Here is a 27,958-nt window from a genome sequence, read left to right on the forward strand (position 1 = left end):
CGACTTTTGTGTCTCCGGTCCTGATGGTGGGGACGCACCCTGCTCAGGCCAGACCGATCCGGACTGTATCTGACTGAGTGAGCGACCCCCACCGAACCCCCATGACGGCTCCACAGCCACGTCCCAAGCACGCGCGGGAGAACATCAGAGGCGGGACGACGGGGGACACGCCAGGCGACTTGAAATGCGATTCTTCAGCTTTACCGGATGCAGAGTGTTGCGGTGTGAATTCCCAGTGCCCTTCTGCGTCCCCCGAGGTCACAGACAACGACTCCCCCTCCTCGAAGTAAGGGCTCCCCCCGAGCAGAGTTAGCGTCTTCTCGATCCACAGTGACACTGGACGAAGTCCCCATTGATAATTCATTTTTGTGAACTTCTTATTTGTATTTTTTGCCAATGTATCTACATAAGTAGGATGTCTTTTACTTTTTTAAGATTTTATTTACTTATTTGACAGAGAGCGAGGGAGCATGCACAAGTAGGCAGAGCGGCAGGCAGGGGGAGAAGCAGGCTCCCCGCCGAGCAGAGCCTGACCTGGCGCTCCATCAGAGGACCCCGAGATCGTGACCCGAGCTGAAGGCAGAAGCTTAACCCACTGAGCCACGCGGCGCCCCAGTAGTATGACTTTTCAGAATTGATTTGTGAAAGATCACTACAGTTTTTGTATAAAAACCATTTATTCTTTATTTATGATAACACCTTAAGCCTGTGGTCTTTTTTTATGGCATGTGTAGAGAACAGAAAGGTTTTGAAGAGTAAATGTGAAAATATTTATCATCCATCTACCATCTGTCAGTCATCTGTCTGTCATCACATTTGGAAGGTTAAAATGGGCCTTTCTCTATATGAGCCTGTAACGCTATGCATGCAGACGCAGACTAATGTGTGCCCCTGTGACACTTTATGTCCCTACGTACACAGTTTCCGTGCACAGATGTGTGTAGAAATGCATGCATGTGGATTTTCACTCTCACGCATACACACAGCCTTGTATACGTACATAACGTTTCTTCTCAAAGGCCTTCAGGACACAGGACGTTGGTCTCTGTGAATGGTCTCCAGCAGGATCCTGAGCGCTGTCTCTAGGACACCGGCCCGGAGCCGTTCTGAATGGTCTGCCCTCTGTAAGCCTCGTGGTCCTGTCTTTCCTGCGACCTTCCTGTCTACAGCGCGCTGGCGGCCTGGACATCCTCCCTCGTCCCATCTGCCGGTTCTTCTCCACGGGCTCCTCCTCGCTGACAGCCACTGCCGGCATCCACAGAACCGCCCGTCCCCACGGCAGCCGCACATCCTGTGTCCAGCTGGGGACATGTCACGGTGCACCGCAGAACCTCTCCCGAGGCTGCACTTCCGCTCCTTTGCCCACGCTCGGTCCACGCTCCACGGTCACCTCCTCCTGACCCCGTCTTCATAAGCTGACGTGTGCGCTTGTCACCGGGAGCAAGGGCACCGCGCAGCTGTGCACGAACGGCAAACCCCCCGAGGAGGCGTCTGTATTTCACGTCCTGGTCTGAGGACTGAGGAGCTGGCCACAACGTTCATGGTTCCCGGGTCATTCCACCGAATGCACCGTGGGACGTGGCTCTGGACTGTGTATGGGCGCTGGTGCCACGTCATGAAGCCACAGTCCCTGGACTCCTGCAGGCAGGGACCGTGCACGCCCAGACGGCCCATACGGACGCCTCAGAGAGCGGCGGACGGTGTGATTCTTAGGATTATAATACAACTTTATTCCTTCATTATAATCAGAGGGTTCGTTGTCTTCATATTGAGATTTTATTATATTTTTGGTCCAAGATTATATAAAGCAAAACGATTTTATCTTATTTTATGATAGCGACCAATGAGAAAAGAACTGCATGGACGAAATAGTCTTAGAAAACGGTTCACTACCGACTTGACGAGCAGCAGAAGACGGAGTGAGGAGGTGGGTGAAACACGGCCGCCCTTCCTGACGGGCAGAGCAGAGGAGAGCACATCTCCCTTCCCTCTCCTGGAGGCCCCTGGTGAGCTCACTCCGGGCACCCGCCGGCCAAGAAGCGGAGGGACCGCTCCAGCCGACGCCTCAGCCCTGACACGTCAGACCTGGCAGTAGGTAATAAACAGTAAAGCCTGTTACTTCTCTGGTCCGTCCGGCTCAGGTAAAAAAACGTTACATTTGAGGGGAACCGATGACTTTGAGGCCTTCGTGATGGGAACGACGGCAGAAACTTGTCTTTCCTAAATTTCCGTCTTGGCATCGTGATAAAACACCTTTTTGCTGCTTCAGAACATCTTGCCGGTTACTCATTATCACAAACTGTACAACGAACTGAAAACAAACAGCAAGAAAAGAAAGCAGAGTAACCCAAAGCCAAAGACCACCGTTCATAGGAACCTCTTCCCGACGCTGTCATGTCAACAGATGTTTGATGAAATCATCGATCACCGTGTGTTTTACGAATGTGCTCCCTTTCCTTTAAGTTCTTCATGTCTCTCCGATGCTCCGAAGAATGTTAGCTCAAGTGCAAAACGTGACCCTGGAACCGTGGTTGTGGCCGGTCGGCCGTCGGAACAGAAGCAGGGAGCTGCGGCGGGGTGGGGCCCGAAAGGCCGGTCGACCCGAAGCCCTGCTGAGGGGGGTGGGGTGCGTCGGGAAGAAGAGGGGTCCCTGCACCCAGCGGGACGGCCTCCCCCACCCCCTCTCTGAACGTGGGGCTCACGCACAGCGAGGTGGTTCCCGCGTCACCGAGGGGGGGTTCGATTTTCTGCTTCAAATCTGTTGTAGCTACTTCCTGTTTCCCTTTGCCGGTATAATTTGGGGTTTGTGTGGCTCGCAGGGGTCACCCTGCCTCCCGGAGGCGGGCGCCTGCCGTCTGCCGGGCTTCTCGTTGGGAATGAGGCTGCGCTCGTGTCAGTCAGATCCCCGGACGCGGCCAAACTGCCGTCTCGGAGGAGCCGTGGGGAAGTATTAGTAACGGAAGGTCCGTTCTCCTCTATTTTCGGTTCTGCAAACGCTTTTCCCGTGAATAACCACAAAAACAAAAATAAAAGATAAATTCTGTGTGTAAGAACATTATGTTTTAAAATACAGTCTGAGTTCCTTGCAGGAGTGGTGCGGGAGAGGTCGAGGAAGCCTCGTTATCGATCGCAGACTGTCTTAAAGGGCCGGCGTGAGCACTCAACACGTGACCTTCACACCCACCCAGAGACTCTTTTGGTTTTTTCCTAATTAAGTTTCTTTTATTTTGAGATGATTGTTGAGTCACATGGAGTTTTGAAAAATAATGCAGAGAAGTTTATGTTTACCAAGCTCCCCCCAGGGTAACATCCGCCGGGACTGGCCTGATGTCACACCGGCATATGCCCAGGGGACATTCCCACGACATCCCCAAGTTGCCCCATGGAGCCATTCCCACCTCAGCCCTTGTAGCCGAGTCCCACCACCGTCAGCGTCCTCCTTTCCGCGGTGCCGGCTCAGTGCGGTCGCCGGCATTGCACGGCCGAGCCATCTGCAGCCGGGCTTCGGTGCGGCCTCTCCTCCTTCAGGATCCTTCCCGGAGATCATCCAAGTTGGTGCACGGAGTAGTACTCTGTGGCCGTGTGGGCAAGGGTTTGTCCATCCACCCTGAAGAGCGTTTGCATTCTTCCAAGTTTGGGTCGTAACAAATAAAGCTGCTGTAAGTGTATGTTTACTGGTTTTTGTGTGAGCACGAGTCTCCGCTTCTGTGGCATAAATACCCAGGGGTCCAGCTGTTGGGTCATGGCTGCCACATGCACAGTTATAAGAAAATGTCCAACTGCTTTCCCGAGTGGCTGCACCACCTTCCATCTCCACCAGTGAGCTCTGAGTGATCCGGTTTCTCCACGCCTTCCCTGATACTGGCACTTTCAATACTTTTGTCATTCCTGTTGGTCTGGAGTGATCCTTTGTGTCCATTGTCACCTGTATTTCATTGACGGCTGACAATGTTGGAAGTGTTCATGAGCTAGTCCGTTATCTGCATCTCCCCTTCTGTGAGTGTCTGATCATGATTGCTGGCCACTTCTGATTGGGTTTTTGCTCATGGTTGAGTTTGAGGAATTCTTTGTATGTTCTTCCTTTACTCTCTTACATTATCATCTTTATCTGGCTTTTCTCAGAACAAAAGCTGTGAATGTCAAGGTCCAATTTATTAATTTTTCCATTTATGATCATGTTTTCTTTGCCTGTCTTGGATCCTGAAGATTTGCTACCATTTTTTTTTTCAAAAAGTTTTAGGGTCTGTGGCTTACATATAAGTACCATTCAACTTGAGTTCATTTCTGTATGTTCCTGTGAAATTTAGGTTGACCTTAGTTTTTATTTGCCTCCGGATGCCCATTTTTCTAGCATCATTTTTGAAAAAGCTATACTTTTTCCATTGAATTATTTGTGTATCTTTGTCAAAATTTAGTTGACATTTTGGACAGGCCAATTTCTGGGTTCTCTGTCTGGTTCATTGATCTATATGTATTCCTCCATCATTTCCAGACTTTTTTTTTTTTTAATTTTCATTTATTTATTTTTTTTAAACATATAATATACTTTTATCCCTAGGGGTACAGGTCTGTGAATCGCCAGGTTTACACACTTCACAGCACTCACCATAGCACATACCCTCCCCAATGTCCATAACCCCACCCCCCTCTCCCAACCCCCCTCCCCCCAGCAACCTTCAGTTTGTTTTGTGAGATTAAGAGTCTCTTATGGTTTGTCTCCCTCCCAATCCCATCTTGCTTCATTTACTCTTCTCCTACCCCCTTAACACCCCATGTTGCATCTCCTCTCCCTCATATCAGGGAGATCATATGATAGTTGTCTTTCTCCGATTGACTTATTTCGCTAAGCATGATACCCCCTAGTTCCATCCACATCATCGCAAATGGCAAGATTTCATTTCTGTTGATGGCTGCATAGTATTCCATTGTGTATATACACCACATCTTCTTTATCCATTCGTCTGTTGATGGACATCTAGGTTCTTTCCATAGTTTGGCTATTGTAGACATTGCTGCTATAAACATTCGGGTGCATGTGCCCCTTCAGATCACTACGTTTGTATCTTTAGGGTAAATACCCAGTAGTGCAATTGCTGGGTCATAGGGTAGTTCTATTTTCAACATTTTGAGGAACCTCCATGCTGTTTTCCAGAGTGGCTGCACCAGCTTGCATTCCCACCAACAGTGTAGGAGGGTTCCCCTTTCTCCGCATCCTCGCCAGCATCTGTCATTTCCTGACTTGTTAATTTTAGCCATTCTGACTGGTGTGAGGTGGTGTCTCATTGTGGTTTTGATTTGTATCTCCCTGATGCCGAGTGATATGGAGCATTTTTTCATGTGTCTGTTGGCCATCTGGATGTCTTCTTTGAAGAAATGTCTGTTCATGTCCTCTGCCCATTTCTTGATTGGATTATTTGATGAGTTTGTTATGTTCTTTATAGATTTTGGATACCAGCCCTTTATCTGATATGTCATTTGCAAATATCTTCTCCTATTCTGTTGGTTGTATTTTGGTTTTGATGACTGTTTCCTTTGCTGTGCAAACCTTTTTTTTTTTTTAAGATTTTATTTATTTATTTGACAGAGATCACAAGTAGTTAGAGAGGCAGGCAGAGAGAGAGGTGGAGGCAGGCTCCCTGCTGAGCAGAGAGCCCAATGCGGGGCTCGATCCCAGGACTCTGAGATCATGACCTGAGCCGAAGGCAGAGGCTTTAACCCACTGAGCCACCCAGGTGCCCCATGCAAAAGCTTTTGATCTTGATAAAGTCCCAATAGTTCATTTTTGCCCTTGCTTCCCTTGCCTTTGGCAATGTTTCTAGGAAGAAATTATTGCAGCTGAGGTCAAAGAGGTTGCTGCCTGTGTTCTCTTCAAGGATTTGGACAGATTCCTGTCTCACATTGAGGTCTTTTGTCCATTTTGAGTCTATTTTTGTGTGTGGTATAAGGAAATCTGACCTTTGCTGTTGAAGAGGTTTCTAAAGCGTTCATTCTACGTGGTCAGGGCCACTGGGTTAACACTGGCCAATCCCAAGTGAGGGTCCTGGCCCTGTGGCCTCCAAGGTGTTGTGCACAGAGGCCTCTCACTCAGGACCGAACTAGGCAGTGGGAGTGGCTGTGGGGCCCTGGGGGTTGATGGGGACATGGGGAGGCACCTGTGCCATTTTCATTGCTCAGTGGTTTGGTCCCGAACCACAGCATGGAGGTCTCCCGCCTGTCTTGTAAGTTCCATAAAGAACCTAACAAACCTTTTGAGGGAAACACTGAAGCAGAAACCGTGGTTACTAGAATTTTAAGTGAAAGGTGCTTTTGGCCATAATTTGCTTAAAATCATGGTTACCTGGGGCCCATTTGCCCAGGAGCCGTGTCAGAGGACATCCTGTTCCTGCACATGCCCTCAGGTGCGGCCGCTGGGGTCACAGCAGTCACAGCAGTCTCCTGTGGGCTGGCAGCTCCGGGACATGTGCAGCGTGGGGCCCAGCCCTTCCTGGGAATCCCTGCCCCGTGCTAACATGCCACCTGCTCTGTTTTCCAGTTGCGGCTCTCAGAGGACCGCTGGCTGCACGCGGACTTTGGCCTCGACGACCCGGGGCCCTTCTGCTTCAGCATCCAGGTCGGCCACGGCCAGAGTCGCCTCTTCAGTGTGGAGCTGGCGACAGAGCTGGCCGCGTGGGAGAGGTCTTTCCAAAGAGCTACCTTCATGGAAGTTCAGAGAACCAGGGTAAGTGACTCCCAGCTTTAAGGGGAAAGCCCTGTGGATGTCTGGCCTTGTAATTCCGTGTGCAGACACTTGTTCCAGAGGGAAAGGGATCTTTCAACGTTGAGTGTGCTCGCCTGGTTGACCAGGTCCTAGCAACCGTCCCACTCCATGTGTTTCACTGGGGACAGGGTCATGACAGGGAGGATTGAGGTTCTGTGCGTCTCTGCCATCCCGTGTGCCGTGTGCGTGGAGAGCCCCCGCTTCCCTCCGCAGGGCTCCAGGGACCGCACGCCCGCACTCCTGATGGGCAAGGCTGCCACAGACTGTTCTCTGCAGACAGCGCAAGGGAGTAACCCGCCGTCACCGGGACGTCGTCACGTTAAGGCACACTCGGTGGCCCTTCCTCTGCGTCTTAGTGATTGCGGGGAGAAGACAGGACACCCCTTCTTGGGGCAGCAGGTGTATCACTCACACGGTCGAATGCATCAGGACAAGGTGTTTCTGTCCTCGTTGTCACGACGGGCAGGGTCCCCTTTACGAGGAGGCCACCCTACAAGCCAGAGGCAGGAAATCCACGCACTGATGCGTCAGGGAGAGGACTTAGACCCCGACAGCACCGGGCTCGTCCGGCTTCGCATCTGTGACCTTAAGGCAGTGGGCGCAGCCGCAGAAGACCGCCCGCTCCCTCCGACACGCGTGCTTGGAGTGGGACGATCCTGGGCCTCTGGCTGCTCTCCCGGCCGCTGCACCGGCTGTCCCTGCGGTCGGTGGGCCTCCCTGCAAGGGTTGAGCGTCACTTGCCACCCGTGGGGTCCACATGGGGACGTCGCCCTCAGATGCTGGGAGACCCTCCTCTCGAGTGGGCCAGCACGTCCGGAATCGGTTCTGAAGTTCACGGGAACCTGCTTGCTGCAGGCGGGTGTGGGAGGGTCAGGGGCACCCATCACCGGCTCCCAATCACCGCACCTGCTTGAAGACGTCGTCGTGGTCGGCTGCTCAGATCCTGAGCACAGCTGAGGTCCCGGAGTGCACGTCGCAGCCCTCGTGGGCCCGGCTGAACCTTACGTTCTTACCTCGGGCGCACGTCACGCTGCCAGAAGACGTGGAAGATGTGAGGTGTCCAGCACGTCCCTGGCTGTGGCGCAGCCCGGGGGCCGCCCGAGCCTCTGGTGGAGGGAGGCCGCAGGACCCACTCATCCTGTGCCCGTCACCACGCAGCGAAGGTGCAGCCGTCCTGGGTGGTTCTGTTCTCTCTTCTCCCTTCCTTGTGTCCAGAGCCGGCGGCAAGGCTCGGGGACCCCAGGCCTTTCATAGCCAGAAATCCCCCCAGAGGAAGTAGCTGCTCCCTTTGCAGAGTCCTTGGTACCTGAGGCTGCAAGGAGGAAGGAGAAGGCCAGGGGGACAGTCTGTGGAAGGGAGGACGTGAAGTCTGGAGAGGACACGGCAGGCCGTGTGCCCGGCACGTTCTCTGGAAGTGCTTCCAGTAACGCAGGATGGAGACAACGAGGACGTCTCGTGGGCAGGGGTGGCGAGGATGAGTGTGGTCGTGGTGGTGACCGCCCAGTGATGTGCGTAACAGGCTAGCCCGTACGCCAGGTCCTCCTGGAGAGCTGGGGTCTCCTCGTGCAGGAGGGAGAGGTCACCCAAGGGCCCCCGAATCCGAGAATCCCCAGAACCACGTGGGCTCGTTCTCTGGGAGGGGGGGTTCCTTGCCCCCCGGTGCTGGCGTCCAGCGCCGGAGCCTCTGTCCCGATTTCTCGGTTTCTGGACGTGGAGGTGAGGTGGGAAGGAGCATGTATTTTGGAAGGTGCTGGGTCAAGTCCAGCCGGACCAGTCTCTCCCTCCGTGGACACGGGCAGAATAGTTCCCGACTCTTTACTGGGCCTGCAAAATGAGGAAGAGTGCATGCCCCAGAGCGTCACGGGAATCGTGGTAATTTCCCCGTGAGCCCCACGCCACGCTGTGGGCCCTACGCGCGCCTGCCTAAGTGAATCTAAGATCTGATACCGTTTCCTTTGCTTTTTCTCCTTCACTGACAAGAAGGCTCTGTTTGCAAAGGTTGAGTGGCCCTTCCAGGGTCGCCTGGGGAGGAGCCATGAGACCACGGACCAGGTCTCTGCGCAGAAAGAGACCCCGTTCGCCCCCGTCACACACTGCCTTCCGCACGGAGGAGGGGGCGGGTGGGAGCCGCTGCCCCAGGCGGGCAGGTTTCGCGACGGATCAACACGGCCACCGCCGTCCCTGTGTCTGCTGGCCTCAGCAGCTCCTGGTCCTACCTCTGCTCGGACCCCAGGCGAAGATCCCAGCTTTAAAACTCAACAAGGTTTGCATGTTTATAATTCGGACGACATCGGTTTCCTTCTCTGTGTTCTGGAGGCCGATGGTCTCCTGCGTTCATCGTTCTCGTGCTTCTCCGTAAGGATTTCCAAAACGGAGCTCTGGGTTTACACTCAGGGCACGTTTCTCCCCAGTGGTTTCTCCGTGCCCCTTGCCCGGGCTTAGCGGGGTAGAAGCTGGGTGCTTGCCTCCCACCCGGCTCTAGCTCAGCAACATGTTTAAACTAACAGTACTTTACATGGTACCTATCTCACGAGTCTCCTGCAGGCACCTGGGACCAGGTATCCCCACACATGTGACTGAGTGACGAACTTCCCGGTTGGGGCGTCTGTGGGACTCAGTCAAGCACCCAACTCTTGGTTTCGGCTCAGGCTCAGCGGGAATCTGCTTGAGACTCCCTCTCCCTCTGCACCCCCCAGGCGCACGCGTGCTCTCCTTCTAGAACAAAGCCCCGCCCCTGGCTGCGTGTGCCACACCGGCCCGGGTGCGAGGACGGAGTCATGTCACACGTTCCACAGGTGGGTTGACACGGATGGCAGCATTGTTCCTTCTTTCTTACTGGAAATACGTTTACCTCGTGCACACAGTGCTTTCTAATGTGCAAAATGTTGTCTGTTTTATCCACGTAAATTCATTTATTTTCTTTATTTATACCAGCAGTATCTTCTCAGAATTTAAGAAAAACAATCTCTTCCCTCATCGCAGCGTGCCGTCTCCAGGCCTGCGTCCGGCTGGCTGCCTGTGGCCGGTACAATGCACTAGGATCCTTCCTGTCCTGATAACGGGGCTTCCCACAGATGCACCAGCTCTCCCCATCTCCACCCCGCTGAGTCAGAGGTTGGGGTGTTGGCTTAGAACGCCTCCCCCCGGTTGCAGGATGTGGTGGCCTTCCGGTCCCCTCCCCTGGAGGAGGGTGCCGCTCCCCCAGCAGTGGGACGATCGTAGGGTCCCCTTTGGGTCTGATTTTCCCAGATTAGGTTGTGAACACTGTGGATTAACATGCTTGTCAGGGCACACCGTCTGCTGACCAGTGTCCACTCCAGGGCCTGGGGTGCGGTTAGCCTCCCTCTCAGGTGGAGGAGGACAGGACACCCTAAGAAAGTTGACGCTCCGTTCTGAAGCGGTGACCGGCGGACGGCAGTGGGACTGATGGCTGGTTTATTTCACATTGACTCGGGCGTCGTCGCTGGTGCGAGGACAGGAGGTGGCCACTGAGTCATGGGAGTGGGACGGCGTGTGTGGAGCTCTGCGTGGTCACGGCTCCCTGCGTCCCAGACGCCATGTCCTGCTGGCGGGAGGTCTTCCAACTCCAGCCACGCCTGGGCTCGCTCACCCCGCGCCATCACCTGCCAGAGGGACAGCGTGTGAGCGCCACCCTGCCTGCCGTGCGCTGGGGACCGTCGCCAAGCCGGCCCGCGTGAGGCTACTTAGTGGTGCCTCAGCTCCTCCCGACAGGACTCGCGCTGATGGGAGGAAACGCACTTTGCAAGGACTTCAGGCCCTCCCATGGCCACGCCGTCTGCACCTCAGGTGCCCCCAGTCCACGAAGCACAGAGACTTTCCCAGGGCAGGGCGAGTGAGAGCATGTGGGTTTGGGGCTCCCTCTCTTCCATCCTGTGCGAGGCGCCTGTGTCCAGAGCTGAGTCAGAGACAGAAGCCGCAGAGAACCAAGGCCAGGACGCCCTGAGCAGCAGAACTATGGAAAAGTAGGATGGACTGTTCCGGGGAGGAGTGAGTGCCCTGTCATCAGAGGCATCCAAGTGTAGTCTTGCTTCTAGAGACGTTGCAGAGAGGACGATGCCACCCACAGGCTGCACTGCACAATCTCTACCGTGAGAGCGGATTCAGAGGACGTGGGCGACCACGGGTGCCCGGCGAGGAGCCGTCTTCAGAGGTGACCCAAGGAGGGGCTGGCGAGGGAGGGAGCCGGGTGTGTGAAACGGTGCGTGTGTGTGTCTTCCCTCCTCCACTGAGGCTTGGAGACGACCCGCGGCGGGAACGAGGGTCACCGTGGAGAGCCACCGGCCGGCCGCAGGGAGGAAGGGCTTGTGCCGGATTCCGCGGATCCCAGGAAGACAGGACCGCAGCCCCTGCTCCTGCCGGTGTCACGCAGGCTGGGGATCCGAGGCCCCTCCCGAGTCACCCCTGCCCCTGGGCATTGGCCCCCGCATCCCTCTGCGCTGAAGGGGACCCTCGGAGCAGGCATCCGCACGGCCACCCCACGGGGCCTTCCTCCACGGGGCTCGGCTCCCCTTTGCGCGTGCCAGTGTGTGTGCTGCTCAGACTGCGCGCTGACCTAGCCGAGCAGGGGACGCTCGGAGCCGTGGAGTGCGGGGGCGCGCGGGGCTGTCCGGGGGCGCGGGGCTGCCCAGGATCGCGGCAGAGACCGAGCCGGCGTGTCCTGCGTCTGGGTTCCGGCACTTCTCCCTTGCCAATGTGGGTGCCCTACGGCCCGCGGCCCCACCAGCCGACGCGCTCAGTCTCGCAGCCACGGCCCCATTCGGGCGGGCGGTGGGGGGCGGCCCGCGCTCCGGAAGTCCTGTTCCGTGTGATGATTTGGTAACAAGAAACAAGAACTTAGGGAGCGTGTGGCCTGTGTCGGGGTACCGCTGGGGACACCCACAGGAGGTTAGTCCTGATGCTTAGCGGCCAGGGCTGGGGGTAGGGTGCCGCCCCGGGAGCTGCGGGAGCGCCCCCACCCCGAGGGCAGGCCTGTGCACGTTGGGGAATGTTTCTCTCTGGATTCACGCCGTTAACCAGACCTTCTCCCGCCGCCTGACCTGACCCATTTTTGCTTTGTTACCCTCACCGCGCAGACAGAAAGCATTTGGACAATCATAAACGTTGTAGTTTTTTTAAAGATGGGGATGGATGGCTGCAGACACTTTCTGGGACGCCTCAAATAATAGCAAAGAAAGAACTGGGGGGACGGGAAGGGGTCCAGGAATGTAGTTTCCCAAGGAGAACCCAGGAGCTTGTGGGTCCCCCCAGTCCCAGCCCTGGTCCCCAGGTTTCCATGCCCATTTAGACCCAGCGAGCTGCCCTCCTCGCCCCTTTGCAGCCCTGCCTGGTTGGCCAGCAGTGGAGACTGGCCTCTGCCCAGAGGAGGTGAGGCCCAGAGCCCCGGGGTTGATGCAGGGTCCAGCAGCCCCAAGGCCTGGGGGTGGCCCTGAAAGTCGGTGTTTTGGTCCCAGATCCCTGAGTCAGTCCCCAGCATTTCCTCTCACTTCCTCCTCCGCGCACACTGCACGTGCTGTGGCCGCCTTGCTATTTTGTCCCATCTTCTCGGTAAGCTGAGGCTCGGGGGCAAGGCCGGTGACGGGGACAACTTACCGGGATGTGGCCATAACCGTGCTCTGCTCAGGCGGACCAGGTGTGCGCAGCGAGCTCGTCTGCCTCCAGAGCACTCCAGAGGGCATGAGAGCAGGTGCTCCCACCTGTCCCTGTCCTCCCCCGGAGCCGGCATCTTTCTCCAAATGAACACGGGATAGGTACGACCATGGCTCTCCTGGAAGTGTGAAGTGAGCCTGTGTTTGAAGGTTTTATTTGATTTAAATCCTTATTAATGAGGGAAGCCAGAGTTGGTTTGAGCCATCCAGAGAGCCCCTGAGAAGAAAGTCCCCGAGCCTAGGCTCTGTGACCAGGATGGCTCTGGGTGCCGCTGCTGGGGAGACAGAGCCTGCACTCGGTGACTTCCAGCACTGGCCCGGGAGGCTGTTGGTTCTGCCAGACGGCAGCTTCCATCTCAGCAGACAGAGGGAATCGGGTCAACGTTGGCCTGTGGAGCTGGGCATCGCCCAGTCCGTGGACAACCAGGTCAGGACTGCCCCCCACAGGCCTGGCCCCCTCCACGGAGTACGTCGGGTTTCAGAAAAGGTCTCTGATCATTTCTCGTTTTTGCTCCTGAGGAGTGTCCGAAGACCATCGTTGCACCCACACAGCCTGGTTCCCCTGTGCATCGGGAAGGGAGACCTCGGGAGAGGCCAGAGCACTGACCCACCTGGGGGCCGGCACGCCACCCGCAGTCCTAACTCGGGAAGCACAAAGCCACCGCCGAAGCTGGGAACTAGCGGCTTCTGATGAACCTGAAAACACAACAAGCAGCCCAACCCCAAGTACCAAAGGAAATAAATCAAAGGAAATCAAAGTAACCAAAGGAAGTACAAATCAGTGAACCAGAAAACCCAAGAAAAACAGAGAAAATCAGCGAACTAAAATTTCATTCTTTAAAAAATGAATGAAAGTCTTGTCCGACTGATGAGAAACAGAAGCACAACTTAGAGCGTTAGGAGCAGGTGACACCACGGCCAGTGACGCAGACGTGTGCTGAGACAGCGAGGGAGCATTACACGCACAACTTCTAAAAATGGGCACTAAGTCTGACAATTCAGATGGGAAGGAGCAGCGCGGGCAGCACAGAAAGCAGCAGAGCTCCCTCGAGGGGAGGCAGGTGACCTGAAGGTGCTGTGTGGCGTGAGGACTGCACTTTTGCTCAAATCCCTTCCTGTGAAGGAGATTCCATCCCAAATAGGGTCCCTGGCGAGTTGTACTAGATACTAAGTAACAATAATAATGATAATAATTCCACACAAAGCGGCCCCGAAAGCTGCACGAGGGCCGTGCTTTCAGGCGTCTGTGAGGCCAGCGTCCCCCAGTTCCCGTACCGGACAAGAATGTGAGAAAACAAAATGCAGTTACAGACCGTCGTCTCTCATGAATGCGTGCGATGTTCTCAACACAATTCTCCCTGATAAAATCCAATACTAGTAAAAACTATTCTAGAGAAATACAGTTGGTCTTATAATCAATCAATTTAATCTATCAGGCCAGCAATTCAAAAGGGAGAAATCGCTGTAGCAGACCGGAAAATATTTGACAAAACCCAGCGTCATACCAGCAACGTAGGTGTGGAAGAAATTTGCCCTGACCTGGTACAGAGGCATCCGTCCCTTACAGAACTGCCCGCGAGTGACATCCTACCTAACGGCGAGACACCGAGCTCTTCCTGAGACGGAGCGTAAGGCCCGGAAGGGCCCGTCCGCGACTCTGTAAATGCTCCAGCCCAGGCCTGCGATCCACACGGCAAACGTTCTAGTTCCGATGCCGCCCGATTTATGGGTTTCTTCCTCTGTGGCTGCGTTCTTGGGGGCAATTCTAAGACGTTGAGCAGTTGTTCCTGCCTTGGGTCGTCTCTACTTCCCCGAGTCGCTGTCACCCTCACAGGAGCGGTGCGCCCTGCTGTGAGCCCCACACGGGGCCCATGGGGAGTCCGTCTGCGCTGGGAAACCCGGGAAGGAAGAGCTGCTGACGCTCTCGTCCGCGGTGGCGGGAGTTTCTGTGCGGCGGGTCCGGCCGTGAGGGGGCCGGGGCAGGTCCAGTGCCGTCCTCAGACGAGGAAGCCCCCAGCAGACCGGGCCGGGCAGGGCCTGGCCCACGCGGGAGCCCCTGCACGGTCACCCCATCTGGAACAGGGTGAAATGGTTCCCATTCAGTAAACTGCCTCTGACGCTCTGAGGCGCGGGTTGGATTTACAGACGACACTTTGGAAACCGAAATGATTTCACCGACTTCATGTGTCAGCACATTTTTGAGAAAACCTAGAGGGAGCCCCGTTAGTTCCGGCCAAATCTGGAATTTCTCCCCATGCGTCAGGTTTAGAATGTCACCGAGCTTCACCCGCTTAACCCCACGTAGGGGCCCCCGGGCACAGTGATCAGACGCTGGGCTCCTCACCGCGTGGCCACACTGGGGCAACACAGTCCCCAACCCCAAGGCCCCCGTTTGGTCTCGTTTTAGGTTTTCTTGTTTGTGGCCCCCAAGAGCTTCACTCCCGTGCTGTGGTTGCTTCCTCTGCCTCCCTGTTGGGCCCCAAAAACAAGGCGAGACTAGCAAGGACGTTGTCAGACAAGAGCGAACACCGAGGCAGAATTTAAGGGTCCGTCCGTGAATGGGCCGTACAGACCGGCCGTCCTGAGTGTCCCAAAGCCTGTTTGCTTCTCGGTTTCTAGCTGTGGTTGTGTTGCTCCGTTCCCAGGTGAGGCTCTCCCATTCCCTCCGTCCGTGGAGCGTCCCCCACAGGCCGCGTCCTCTCCTGGGTGACCTCAGCTGGGGCTGCGTGCAGGGAGGTGCTCTCCGCACCCGGGGTCGGGCTGGCTGCTCTCAAACCTCCTCCCAACCGGCCAGCGGCTGCGAAGCCGGGTTTGGAGGTGCCGTCCCGGCGTGTCACCGGGAGCCGACATTATGGAGGCGCCCTCGCTGGCCCTCAGCAGGGCGTGCGCACCCACACCAGAGAGATGTGCCGCCTTTTTGATACAGTTTGACTTTGTAAGAGTCCGAGAAGTAAGCTTGGATAAGTCACGCAGTTTTCTTAATCACCTGCTTCCTCCTTCGTAACGTCGTCACCGCGTTGTCCTGGATGGTGTTACCGAGTCTAACTCACAGACGTTTGTAAAGCTCTGGACGTTGACACGCACCCAACCTAATTTCCTTAAATGCTTAAATTAATCTTCCAGATACATTTTTAAGAAATCCCAAGCTTGGGTTATTAACAGCAAAACACTCGCTTCAGTGAGAGCTCTGGAACGCCGTGTGGGATCTTATAAAGATGCTTCCTCGGTTCCCCTGGAAGAAATAAACCTTGAGGACCTAAGACACAAGCCAGTGAGACGGGAACAGCACCAGGACTAAAACGGATTTCTGGTGTCATTAAAAGACAATTATTGGTTCATTACCAGAAGCACCAGTTTAATTACACACTGACCTTCAGACTGATTTCCTTACTGCCGGGAAGCCTATCGAGATTCTGGAGCTCAGGGAACACGGCCCATCAGCTCATGCGGCTGAAGCCGACTGCTCTTTCCTTAAACACAACTTTCCCCGAACGACCTGGGGGCGCCTGGCCTCTGCTGGGAAGCCCCCTCTTCCTCCTCCGAGCATCTTTGTGCCTCTCCTTACAGGAAGCCCCGGGGCCCACCCACAGGACACAAGACCACTTTCAAGCGTCGTCTGAATTCAGAAAATTAAGTTTTTCCTTTAAATTTTTATTCATTTGGTTGAACAGTCTCTGTACTAGACTCAGGAATGACGCCACAATTAAACTTGATACATTCGTGGGCAAACTTTCTAGAAAGATCTCACTGATCGTTACTCTAATACTAAGAGTCCGTTTCTGTTAGTCTTGTCACCGAGTTACCGCAACTCTGCAAGTGTGATGCCTGTCATTTCGTGTCTTCAAACCCAGACACACACGCATAACCGCTCTGCGCTCCTGGGGTGCGCAGACACGCAAACGCCCATGGGGGCTGGCGGCAAGGGCACGTGGGGCCTCCAGCATCCGTGGGCACTTTCTGTCCAGCTGTGCTCAGCCCCGACCGAGGGTCACGTCCCTGAGCCTGGCAGATGCTGGCGTGTCCCGGGACAGCCGGCGTACCAAGCGTCCAGCCAGCGCCTCCTCCCGGCTGGGCACAGTAACGGCGGACGGCAGCGTGCATCTGTGCCCTTGGCCGCTGGCCGCGCACGGCTTGAGCTGCCATGGGAGCCTCGCAGAGTACGGCTCCTGAGAGACGGTTTGGGAAAGGTGGTGTGAGATGACGCAGAACACGTCTGTTCAAGGATGAGGCCGAGAAAACAGTTTATTTTCAGCTGAACTTGGGAGAGGAGAAGGTGGTCAATTTGCTGAAAGTCACAGAAAAATCAGACGCGGAAGCATCCAGTGACATGCGGCTAGACACCTGCCGTGTGTTTGTATCAGGTCCGTGTGGCAGAGACAGAGCCCACAGCCTCAGTGGGGTGACCGTTCCCCAGCCCGACGGGGGTCTCTCAGGGCTCAGATCCAGCGGCTAACACGGCTCCTCCCTCTGGAGGCCCAGGGCCATCCACCGCCAGTGCAGGGACCAGCATGTGCCCGGCCCCGTCCTCAGAGCCGGGCACACTCTGGGGCCCTTCCTCCAAGGCCCGGCTCTCCAACCAGGCGGGGGGAGCCCTCCACTTCCGGGACTCCAGCAGCCTGGTGAGAGCGAGCCAGGATCTCCCTGTGTCACAGGGTCCCTCCTCCATGCCACCCACAGCGTCCCTCTCGCCGCCTGAGCAAGCTTGTCCACCGGTGCTGGGGGCCTGCATCTGCAACCCCGCCATGGCGTCTGGCCCACTCAGGGTGTCGGCTCCGTCCTCGTATCCGAGTGCACGTCTGTGTTTGACGGCAGCCGGCCTGTGTGTGCGTGCGGTGCACACGTGTCCTCACGCGGACAGCAAGGGTCTGGGGAGTGGAAGAAGGGATGCGGGGGATGCACCTGCTTCACGTCTCAGGGATGACGGGGACAAGGAGAGGCGGCACCGGGTAAGTGTGTTGACACGGGCCGTGGCCGCCCGTCCCTCAGAGAAGACGACCCAAAACAGCTGGTGAGCCCCAGGACTGCGGGTGACCGGTGCTCGCTGGGAAAGCCAAGCAGGGAGATGGCATAGGAGTCCACATCCTGTCCTGGGAGGAAGGTAAATTTCCGTTTAACGTCAGGAGCACCAGTGTTGGAGTCCGTGCCCGGACCAGCCATGACCCTGGGGAACCGGCACGGACTCTCCGAGGCCCAGTGTTCCCGCCTGGGAAGGACACATGAAACCCGTTAATCCCCAGTGCTCTCTGGGCAGTCACGGGTGTTCCTGAGCTACGTCAGGCCCCTGCCGAGGCCCGTGCTGCATACACACACATGTGACACGTGTGACACGGCCACCGTGTATGTGACAGGGACCCGGGATCCCCGCGCGCCGCACACACGCCCGGCCCGGGGCTGCCAGGAACAGTGAGACGCATGCCTGGGCCCAAGCGTCCTGCACGGTCACATCTCAGAACGGACTGCGGGAAACGCTGACCACAGGCCGGGGGCCCAGCTGGGCGACGCCGGAAGAGCAGAGTCAGGCTCCGGGGAGAGAGACGGGAAGTTATCAGACCTGCCCCCCCGTTGGCTGCGCTCCCACCGCCTGCAGGACTCTGAGACCCTCCCTCAGGCGTGGAGTATGGGAAGTGCCTCGCAGCTCAGCGCGCGGCTGCTGTTCTCTAAAGGAAACCATTTTCCAGACTCTGAAAGTCTGTATATTGACTTCTGGTTTGCTTGTTCCCCCGTCACCAGAAATGCATGAGGTATTACACAGGTGCATTGACCAGTGCCTGCCGAGGACGAGAGGAGAGGTCAGCCGTCCCACAGACCTTTCCCCGGACGTGAGAAGGGAGTATGCTGTTCTCCCCTCCAGAGAGAGCGCGTGCAAACATCGTTTCGGGACCCCCTGCGGGTGTGCAGATGTTACAGACACGTTTCCACTAGTCACTGGTGTGACATCGTCACTACGGGTACCTGCGCAGCATCGTCACTACGGGTACCGGCATGGCATCGTTACTACATACACCAGAGCCCGTGTTCAGCTCAGTGTTGATCCAACGACCGCCTCCCTCTAGGCTGGGGACGTGACCGATGTGAGCAGGCGCTACTGCTCGTGTTGAAGCCGGAACGCGCCAGTGTATTTAAAGCGCCAGCCTTCAAGCCGGACTTCGTGAACCTCTTCGGTTATGATGTCCCCAGGTCCACCCAGCGCAAGTTGCCGGCTTCTGCGTGTGCAGACCCTGGCCCAGCGTGCCTCAGCGTGGGCCTCCCGCCTTCGGCACGTCACTCACCGGACGTCCTCCGGCCACTCCCCTGTGGATGTCCCATGACCGACGCGGGGGGCAGCGAGAACAGGTGTCAGCACGTCCTGGTTGTTGGTGGTGGTTGTGTTGAGCTCCCTTTCCTCACACAGGTGCCCTTACCACGAACGTATGCACCTACTTTCCAAGTTACGCTTAGAATATAATCGAGAGGCACAAAATACCGATGTGACGAGGGAAGTGGCCCCGGGGCGCGGCAGCGAGGCTAAAGGGAGCTCTGGATCCCGGACTCGGAACCTCTGAGCGTGGCCCACAGGCTCTGCTGCAGGGAAGGGAGCGGGATGCCGGGCCTCACGGGACGCTGGCCAAGTGCCCTGCGCCGCTCTGCCCTTGCGGCGCCCTGGGGCTGCCTGGGGCTGACCGCAGCGGCCTCTCCTCCCACAGGGGTGGGTGATGCGTGCAGACGTGCCTGCTTGCCTGAGCCTGGGTGTGGCCGTCTTCCCGGGGACGAGAGTCCCGCTGTCTCCAAGGCTCGCTCTGAGAACGGGTCTGGGACATTTCAACATGTCACGTGTGCTGGGCGTCTAGTCACCACTCAGAGCACACGCAGTGGACACCAGTGTGCTTTCCACAGAATCCGGCCATTTCCCAGCCGGCACCGTGCAGCCAGTGCTCCAGGGGCTCCAGCCGGGGTCCTCCCACGGTGAGCTGCGCGAGGGAGTCTGGGGGACAGAGCCGGTTACGGGGAAGCCACGAGAGCGCCCGTGTCAGGACGTCCGTCCCCCCAGGCAGGAATGAGACCCTCCCCCCGGGTGGTGTCAGGAGTCTCCCCCGCTCAGCAGCAGGAGCAGAAGCAGGGACCACGTCGCAGGCCTGGCACTCCCGTCCGGTCTGTCAGCGGTGAGGGTCTGACGCCCAGAGGGGGACCTGGACTTCGCCGGCCCGGCCGGTCCGGGACAGCCCCTCCCCCAGAGATGTTCAGAGAAATTCAGGTAAAACGAGTCAACGGAGCTCAAGGACCTCAGAACAGAAAAATCTCCAGCTTCAGTGACCGGGAGGGTCACAGCCAGAGTGAACAGACAGCAGCTGCCCCCACGGCGACGGGGGCGGCCGGGATCTGAGGACCGTGTTCCGGCGGCCGTGGGCGACGCGCTTCCAGAGGAGGCAAAGCCAGACACACGGAACCCAGGGAAAGACAGAGAACCTCGGCGCAGCCATCTGAAGCCACACAAGGATGACGTGACGCCGTTCGAGACGAGGGTCGTCCTGACGAGGAAACGGTTCCATAGCCGAGCGGGACGTGGGACGGAGCACGGAGGGGCCACCTCGGGACGCAGCTGCGTGCGGGGCTGAGGGAGCCACCTTCCCGCTGAGGGGGACCCCGGAAAGTCCAGAGGGGATCCTGGTGGAAAGCCCCGATTTGGCGGACGGAAGGCGGCATCCATGGCGTTCTCCTGCCCGAGCACGAGGCTGAGGGCCGGGCCTGCAGGCTGCCAACGCGGGCTGAGGGAAGCGGCACTTCCCAACACACTGCGGCGTCCCTTCCCGAATTCGGTCCTTCTGCCGAGCGTGCGGGTGCCGACGACGGACCTCTGCGCTTCCGTGCCCGCGTGCGTGGTTGTGTGTACACGCGTGTGTGCCCACGTGTGTGTGCGTGTGGGGGGCTGTGCGCACAAGAGGGAAGGCCGGTCCCGAGCGTCCATGTGTCCCCGCCCAGCAGATGAGGCGTTCCTGGTGAGTTTCTCGGCAGGGGGACCCCCCAAACCGGTGTCCAGCGGGTGGCCGGGAGCTGCGCGGCTCAGCCTGTCCCCGGCGAGGTCGTCCTGGGGTTCAGCGCTGCTTCACTTTAGGATCTCGTCTCCCCAAAGCACGTCCGGCGTCCCAGGGACAGGCCCGCGGCCCCGGCCTTCTGTCCTACGGGCCGTGCACAGGGAGAGCCGGGAGCGCGCCCCACCCCGGTCCTTCCCAGCACGTTGGCAAGTGGAACCAGGAATCCCGTTGTTTCCGAAACTGCTTCTCACTGGGGACGTGCTGGGCCTGGCTGCTGGTTTGCGGTGAGAGCGGCACCGGGCCCGCGTCCAGCTCCTGTGCGGTGGGAAACGTTTGCCCGCAGACAGCAAGCCGGGAAGTGCTGCCCGTGGGCAAAACGTCAGGACTTTTGCAAACCTGGTTTCCGACCACGGGGGACACTGGCAGCCCCCGGCTCACGTTGGACCCTGTGCTAAGGAATGTTCTCTCCACACGAATGCTCTTTTCCAGGCCAGAGCGTACGCGTGCAGCTGCGGAGGAGAGGCTCTGTGCTTCACGGTCGATCTCGCATGGGGTTTCACCTGTTCTGACGGGAAGACGAAGGTCAGGTGCCCGGCAGGCCCGAACAGGGCCCCAGGGACACGCACGGTCACGTGTCAGAGGGGCGGACTGGATTCTCCAGCACAGCCCGGCCGGCCGTGGGCCCAGCAGCGCCCTCGTAGCCGTCAGTCCCGAGGTGACTCCTGCGTGTTATCTGATGACAGCCGACCGCCGTCAGGCTCTTCCTCGCGTCCGACTTGAGCCACGGGTGGTTTACCGTTCACGGAGCCGGCGGGGCCTTGCCAAGGACCCTGGCGGAACCACGACGCAGCCACGGCCCTGACTTCCCTCGGTGACAGGTTCCCGTGTAGCGCTGGGGAGGGCTAGCGTCCCAGCAGACAAGTCTCGGGCTGTTGGGTCTGAGCCCCAGTGGTGGGCACGCCAGGCAGGCACAGGAGCCCGGGGCCGGCCGCTCGCCCAGCACCCTGCTCGCGGTCCTCAGTGCGCCTGCTGGTTAACTGCGCTGTGCGCTGCTCAGTGGCCGGTGGCAGTGGGCGGGGGCTGGCCCCGAGGAAGCGGCGCCGGCTGTGTGAGTTCTGGGCAGAACCTCCCAGTCCCAGCACGAGGAGCCGCTGGCCGGGAGCGAGGACGCCCAGCCACGCCGCGGCCCGGGTAGACCCACCGTCCTCAGCCTGGAATGAAAGGCCCCGATGGAGCCTGTTCAGACACTTTGACCCGAAACACGGGGACTGGATTCAAAGTCACAGAATGGCAAGACCCTGAGGTCACTAGGGCCAGGGGTCAGGGGTCACAGGGCAGACCTGCCTTTGAATCCCCCCGTCCCTCCGCTGCCTCTTTTCCTCTTGCGGCACTTAGAGAAACTTCATTATTTCAACACAAGCAGCTTGATTTCCTAGAAACGCAGCCGCAGCTGGCGCCAGCTCTTCCGGGGACGAAGACGTTTCTCCCCACGCGTCTGATCTCAGACTCACTTTGAGAAAAGCCCCCGAGTCTTAACTTGCGGCAGACTCTATTTTTTTAATGAAACTCTGAGAATTTAGGAGCCACGTTTCATCTCTGAGGTGCCTAGTAAGCAGCGCGTGGGGTTTGTGGTGGCACAAAGGGGTCGTGGCCGCTTTCTCTCCTCAGTGCGGGGGACACGGGCGTGGGGTGACTTGGACGAGCCCCAGGTGGGGCCTGTCGGTGGGAACGCAGGTTCTCCTCTGTCGGCACCGGGGACAGAGTCGCGTGCTCTGGAGCCAGCAGTGGGCCTCCTCGCGGGTGAGACGTCTTACAGGCAGTGGACGGGGCCGTGATCGTCGGACGGGCAGCCACATACAGGGAGGAGAAAGCCCGGCAGGGCGGGTGGGCAGCTGGAAGCCTGTGGCCTGCTCGGGCCCGGCACCACGGCACCCTGGAGCCGGCGCAGGCACGCAGAGGACGCAGCCTGGGGGTCGCCTCACGCAGACCGAAGGAGGGGGAGGTGGACGCGCTTACCACGTGCTCAGGTTCGACGGAAAATGAGGCAAACGTTGGCCTTTTTTGAAGCAGAATCGTCCAAGAGTAGATGAACAATGTGCGTGAGCTCATGTTCCGTGTCCCCGACCGGCCTCGTTGTCCCGCGGGACGTGCGCTGGAGGTTCAAGTTCTCTCAGCTGAAGGGGTCTTCGGACGACGGACGCAATCGACTGAAGCCGCTCTTCCAGCGCCCGGACAGCGGGCAGATAGACGTGAAGGTAGGCGAGTCCGCGCGGCCATCAGCCGCACGCAGGTGACACACGACCGGCAGAGGAGGTTTCTGTCCCCCGTGGCCGGCGACCCCCTCAGCCCTGATGGTTGGACGTCCGAAAAGCCCGGGAACTGTGACCGGTAGCGGGGCTTACAGCTAGGACCGGGGTCACGGAAGCACGTTAACGGATTCTACTAAAAATCACATTCCTCAGCCACGCTCGCTCAACAGTGCACGGAGGTGGGGCCGTCCGTCGGGGAAGCGGCTGACCCTGGCTTTCGTCACAGGTCATGACCTCAGGGTGTCTGAACCCGGGCCTGCACCTCCTGATTTAGAGAAAGGACAAACCTGGTGGCCCTGGTGGCCCTGAGGTTGGGCAGGTGAGCGCCGGAGGCAAGAGGCGTTTCCTCGGTCAGAGGGGGTGGGCATGAGTTGCACAGGACTCCCCTGTGACCACGGCCCTTGTCCACCCGAGAGCAAGTGCCCGGGAAGGAGGGAGTGATGGGCCGGCCCGGAACGTGAGGCGAATGGGCAGGACCCCGGGTGGGGGACAGCGGGCCCCCCACTCACAATCCATAGCCGTCCTGCCGAGATCCAGCCCGATGCTGGCTAACGGCACAGGCTTGGCAGAAACTGCATTTCAGAATCTTCTGGAAGACCGAGTGGGGGCTTAATGCGTGAACACCGGGCACATGGCGGCGTCGGTCAGGCGTCCCAGATGAAGCTCCCTGCTCGGACCCTCTCCTCCTCACCGGCCATTCCCTCCTCGTCCACGGCTTGTTCCCAAGCTCAGTGACAGAGAGAGAGGCAGGATCACTGGCAGGGACGGCGTCCCAAAGTGCCCACTCACAGTCCTTCCTGCCACACAGACCTGAGTGAGGACCGAGGATTCTCTCATGGAGATGCACGATGGACGTTGGCAGAGAAAGGCAGCCGGGGCCGTGAGGCGGGATTTTCTCAGGTGGGAGGGCCCCAGGCCCACGGGGGCCACCTGGCCAGGCAGCGGTGTCCCCACCCTTCTGAGGTGGACACGAGGCAACGTCTGGCTCCCACGTGTTGGTCAGTTACTGGGGGGCCCAGGCGAGGGGAGCATGTTTTCCCCAGTGTTCTCATGCGGTCGCATCTGCGTCGGATTCTTAGTACCGACTGTGGAGCGAGGGGACCCTTGTCCCTCGGAAATCGCCTCTGCGGACGTCCCTGTGTGGGAGGTGTGTCTCTTCGTTGGGACGTGGAATTTTCCAGTAAAATGTTGGCCGGAGCAGAGAGAAGGCCCGGGACCCCGGCAGCCTCCTGCAGGCGGGGACCATGTGTCCGGAGCTGCCGTGGCTCCAGACCCGCACCTCGTGCCAACGGTGCTGGGCACCAGGCACTCGGCTTGAAGACTGTGAGCCTGGGGAGAGGCCACAGGCAGACGGCGCAGGGTTGTGTGGGGAAGTCGGACTTGATAGCGTCCCGGCGAGGCGCCACCACTGAGCTTCTACGTCAGTAAGACTCGTGACGCTCTAACCGCGTCATTTGCTGAGCAGGACGGGTGTTCACACGTGAGCCGGCCAACGGAGCGAGAGCCGTGGTGACCCTGGCGCGGCAGCGTCCGATGCTTTCTCCCAGGAAGGCAGAGCAAGAGCCTAGCGAGTGGCCTGCACTGGACGGCGAGGGCGGGGACAGTCCGGTAGACTCCAGGTCTTGGGCGGTCAGCCGCGGGCCTCAGGAGGACACCAGAAGGGGTCTCCATCTGACCGGATGGCGGACAGGCCGGATTGTCCCCTCCTACGCCCCTGTCGTCCTGGGGAAGCACGGTCTCAGGGAGACTCCCTCCTTCCAGCCGTCAGCTGCCCTCTCAGGCATTTGGAATCTTGGTTTTCCCTCGCTCTGCCCGGTGACCGCTCACCAGGACCTCTGTGGTGTCTGCCCCCAGCGTCTGCCGGCTGTCACCACCTTTGTGCAGGTCCTGACCCTTTTCCCCAGGAGCGCTGTCACCTGTCTCCCGGTTCGTGCTCCATCCACAGAGCCCCCGGGACAGTCGGGAACTGGTCCCCGCGACGGGCCAGCGCTCACAGAAGGGAGGTCCATCCGCTCAGACGTGTCCTGACCAATCCCAGGCAGCTGGTGCGCCGAGGCGGGCTGCGGTGGAGATGGGGTTTCTGCCGGAGACTTGCCCTGGACACACGGGGGATTTCAACATCGACACGCTGGTTGGAGGTGTCACTCTAGAGACCGATGCCGCAGACCTGAGCCAGGGCAGAGGACGAAGGAACGTTTGCTCAAGTCTGGGTGACCTCGTTACTCAAGTCTTTGAGGAGCCCGGCATGATGCTCAGGGGTCTCTACTTCGTTACGGGAAAGTTCCAGGTCCTAAAACACGGGAAAGTTGGTAATTGTGCAAGCCGCGACTCATGTTCCCAGTCGTCATCTTGGCCACCTCGAGATTTTTTAAAAACGTTTTATGCAGACCGAGGTCATCAGCACACACGTGCTGCTGAGGAAGAAAGGGGCCGGGCGTGGGGGCAGGAGATGGGCAGGGGTGGGAGGCAGGCGTGTCTGTCCCCGGGGGCGCGTGGCCCGCTCCCCAGCCCTCAGCCTTCTGGTTCGTAAGGGCCACGGCGCCTCCACCGGCGCGGCTGTGCGCTGTGGAAGGGCGCGACTAGAGCACACGCGAGAAGAGAACCCGTGAAGGTGTGGGTTTCGAGGGTGAGCTCACGGCGGGATCAGACCGCGGGCGGAGAGGCCTCCTCCTCCCAGAAGCGGGTGTGCCCTCTGGACGCCGTAAGCCCCACGCGCTGTTGCAGTCGTGGTTGTGGGGGGACGGCGTGCGGGCCGCGTTCCCTCCTGTCTGGAGCTTGTGGGTCTCGGTGCCTCGTGGCGGGACCGTACAGGCCGTGCCTCCGGGACGGGCTCAGTCCGCCCAGCACCGAATCCCAGCGCTCGTCCCTGCGGGATCCCTTCCTTCCTCGGGCGGATGGTGCTCGCTGTACGGACGGACCACGTCCCTCACACGTTCACCAGCCGAGTGGGCCTCCAAGCCGCGCCGTCCCCGCAGAGTCAGGCCAGTTCGAGGGACAAAGCTGCCGACGTCGTGCTCAGAGGGAGACAACGCGACTGACCCCTTAGGGGTGCCCGGAGCCCCCGTGACCCGCGCCTTCTTAATCTGTCTCTGAACGGTGAGCAGAGAACTACCCCGCGGCGCCCGTCACCATCTGACGGTTCGGGGAAGTGCTGCTCTAGGGGCTCCCGGCACTTCCCACGTCTCTCTCGCCCCGCGTGGGGAAGTCTCTGTGTCAGGCCTTCCTCGCCCAGCGGGCGGTGTCACAGTCCCTGGCCCCCCGGGGCCCGGCTGCACACATGTCGCCCAGAGGGCCTCGCGGGGACCCGCGGCGAGAAGCCGGCTGCCCCACACAGCCCTCGGTCTCGGCCTGGACCGACCGTGTTAGTCAGCTGCTCTCAGGGGCCTCCCTCAGCGTCTGGAAAAGATGGACTCGGGGCGTGAAGTCGGTCCTGGGTTTCAACGCCGTTGTCCGGGTGTGGGCACAACCGGGGGGTCAGCTTTCCTTGACTTCGGGCATGGGGTCTGGGCAGCTCCTGGGTCCTGCCGGGGACAGGAGGGCCGCCGGGTAAGGTGATGCGGCAGCAACCGTGTGACTGTTAGGACACTTCCGTAGGAGCACGCACCTCAGCTGCTGGAATATTTTGCTCATGACTCAGAAAATGCAAAAATGAACAGTGACCAGCCACCAACAGTCAGTCCATCCTGCAGCTGTCACAGTCGAGATCCGTTGTCATGCGAGAGAGGAACTTAATTCAAGGTGGAACACAGTAAAGGGGGCCCGTGGTTCCTGTACCTGGCATCGGGGTGGCTCGGAGCACAGGGACCGAGGTCACGCAGGGTCCCCCGTCCGCCCCTCTGTGAGCAGGTGTCCTCTGTGCCAGATGCGCCTTCCTGCTGACTCTGTGTGTGCTGGCAGAGCCGCTGTCCCCACCCCCGACACGCCTGCGTGGACACCTGCCCCAGCTCCCAGGGTCCACGTCAGCCTCCCCAGGACGCTGGCTGCCCACCTGCCCACCTGTCCCCATCCCACAAAAGGAGCAGCTTCCAGAAAGAAGTCTTACGCCTACACAGTCTCAGGAGGCGACCGAGGTAGTTGTCCTGCTTAAGGGAAACGTGAAGCCAATTTTGAGATGTCAGATCTCGAATCACCAAGGGAAGAGCTGAGGTGGGTGTTGGGGCAGGATGTCGGGGGGCAGGGCAGGGGGCGAGTGTGCTCTGCCCTGGCCCAGAGGTCCTGCCCCCAAATTAAAATATCAGAGATCCTGCCCTTACAGGAGTGGAAAGGAGCACACCGGGGACGAGACGAGCCAGCTGGCTGTCCTTGCCGTCGCGACACAGCTCTCCTGACGTTCGCGCAACAACTCAGAGCACAAGGCAGTTTGCACAAAGTGTCGTTAAGCTATCAGTTAGGTAGCAGTTCTCTTAAAAGGAATTCTGGTGGTTTGAACTATTTTGGAGTTTTATTATGCCAGAGTAGAAAAGAAAGAAACAGTAAGATGTGAGGCTCCTTCCCCATGGGTCGAGCGGGGTGGCGGCCGGGCAGGAGTCACAGCTCACCGTCAGGCACGTCAGGACACCGAGGACCCGGCGTCTGCTCCCATCCGCGTCAGCGGCGGGTCTGCACCCACCTCCTCGCAGATGCGTCGTGGGCACTCGTGTGGGGTGTGCAGGGAGCGGGAAGACTGTCTGTGGCATGAGCTCCACATCACAGGCTCCCCGGGACGCCACCCGGCCGGAGTCAGTGGGCTGGGGCTGAGGTAGGGGACCCCTGGCCCCACACAGACGGAGTTACCTCTGGGAGGTCATTACCCCTGGGAGACGGGAGATTACAGGGTCAGGCCAGCCAGTCGGTGTCCACGCAAACCAGGATCTTCGTGGCTATGGTCATGTTGACCACAGGACCCCGCCTCTCACGTTAAACCTTCCTACTTGGAGGGTATTTGTACCTGAGTGACTTTCTTGGAGCTCAAAAAGCATAGAATCCACTAAATGTTTCATAATATGCTTTTCTAAGATTCACAGCATTTTATTTTACTTTTCCTTGCAGGAACTCGAATTCGCAGACCTGACGGCCGTCCTGCACTGCGTTCATGCCTTCCTAGCAGCCAAGGTGGCCTCCGTGGACCCCACATTCATGGACAGCCAGAGCATCGCAAGGAAAGTGCTTCTGTTGACCCTGAACATTAATTATTTTCTTAAGAAAGGACTTTTTCCTGCCAATGTTGCAACTCTGTGA

General features: G+C 58.6%; 1 protein-coding gene across 1 annotated transcript; it reads left to right on the forward strand.

Annotated features, from left to right (window-relative positions):
* The first annotated feature begins 101 nt into the window (after positions 1-101).
* SNTG2 (syntrophin gamma 2) lies at positions 102-27,958 on the forward strand. Its single transcript, XM_032867015.1, has 6 exons — positions 102-286; positions 3,351-3,507; positions 6,533-6,718; positions 20,922-21,013; positions 22,576-22,687; positions 27,770-27,958. Exons 1-6 carry the CDS (start codon positions 102-104, stop codon positions 27,956-27,958), a joined length of 921 nt encoding a protein of 306 aa, XP_032722906.1.

This window comes from Lontra canadensis, unplaced genomic scaffold, assembly GCF_010015895.1.
Source record: "Lontra canadensis isolate GAN:19392208 unplaced genomic scaffold, GSC_riverotter_1.0 scaffold32, whole genome shotgun sequence".
In the NCBI taxonomy this organism is placed as follows: domain Eukaryota; kingdom Metazoa; phylum Chordata; class Mammalia; order Carnivora; family Mustelidae; genus Lontra; species Lontra canadensis.

Excerpts from the sequence above, each read along its gene's own strand:
- SNTG2 (XM_032867015.1), top strand. The coding sequence starts at position 102 with ATGACGGCTCCACAGCCACGTCCCAAGCACGCGCGGGAGAACATCAGA. Across the intron at positions 3,508-6,532 it reads CCATCTGCAGCCGGGCTTCG|TTGCGGCTCTCAGAGGACCG; the intron begins GTGCGGCCTCTC and ends TCTGTTTTCCAG. Across the intron at positions 22,688-27,769 it reads GCGGGCAGATAGACGTGAAG|GAACTCGAATTCGCAGACCT; the intron begins GTAGGCGAGTCC and ends TTTTCCTTGCAG.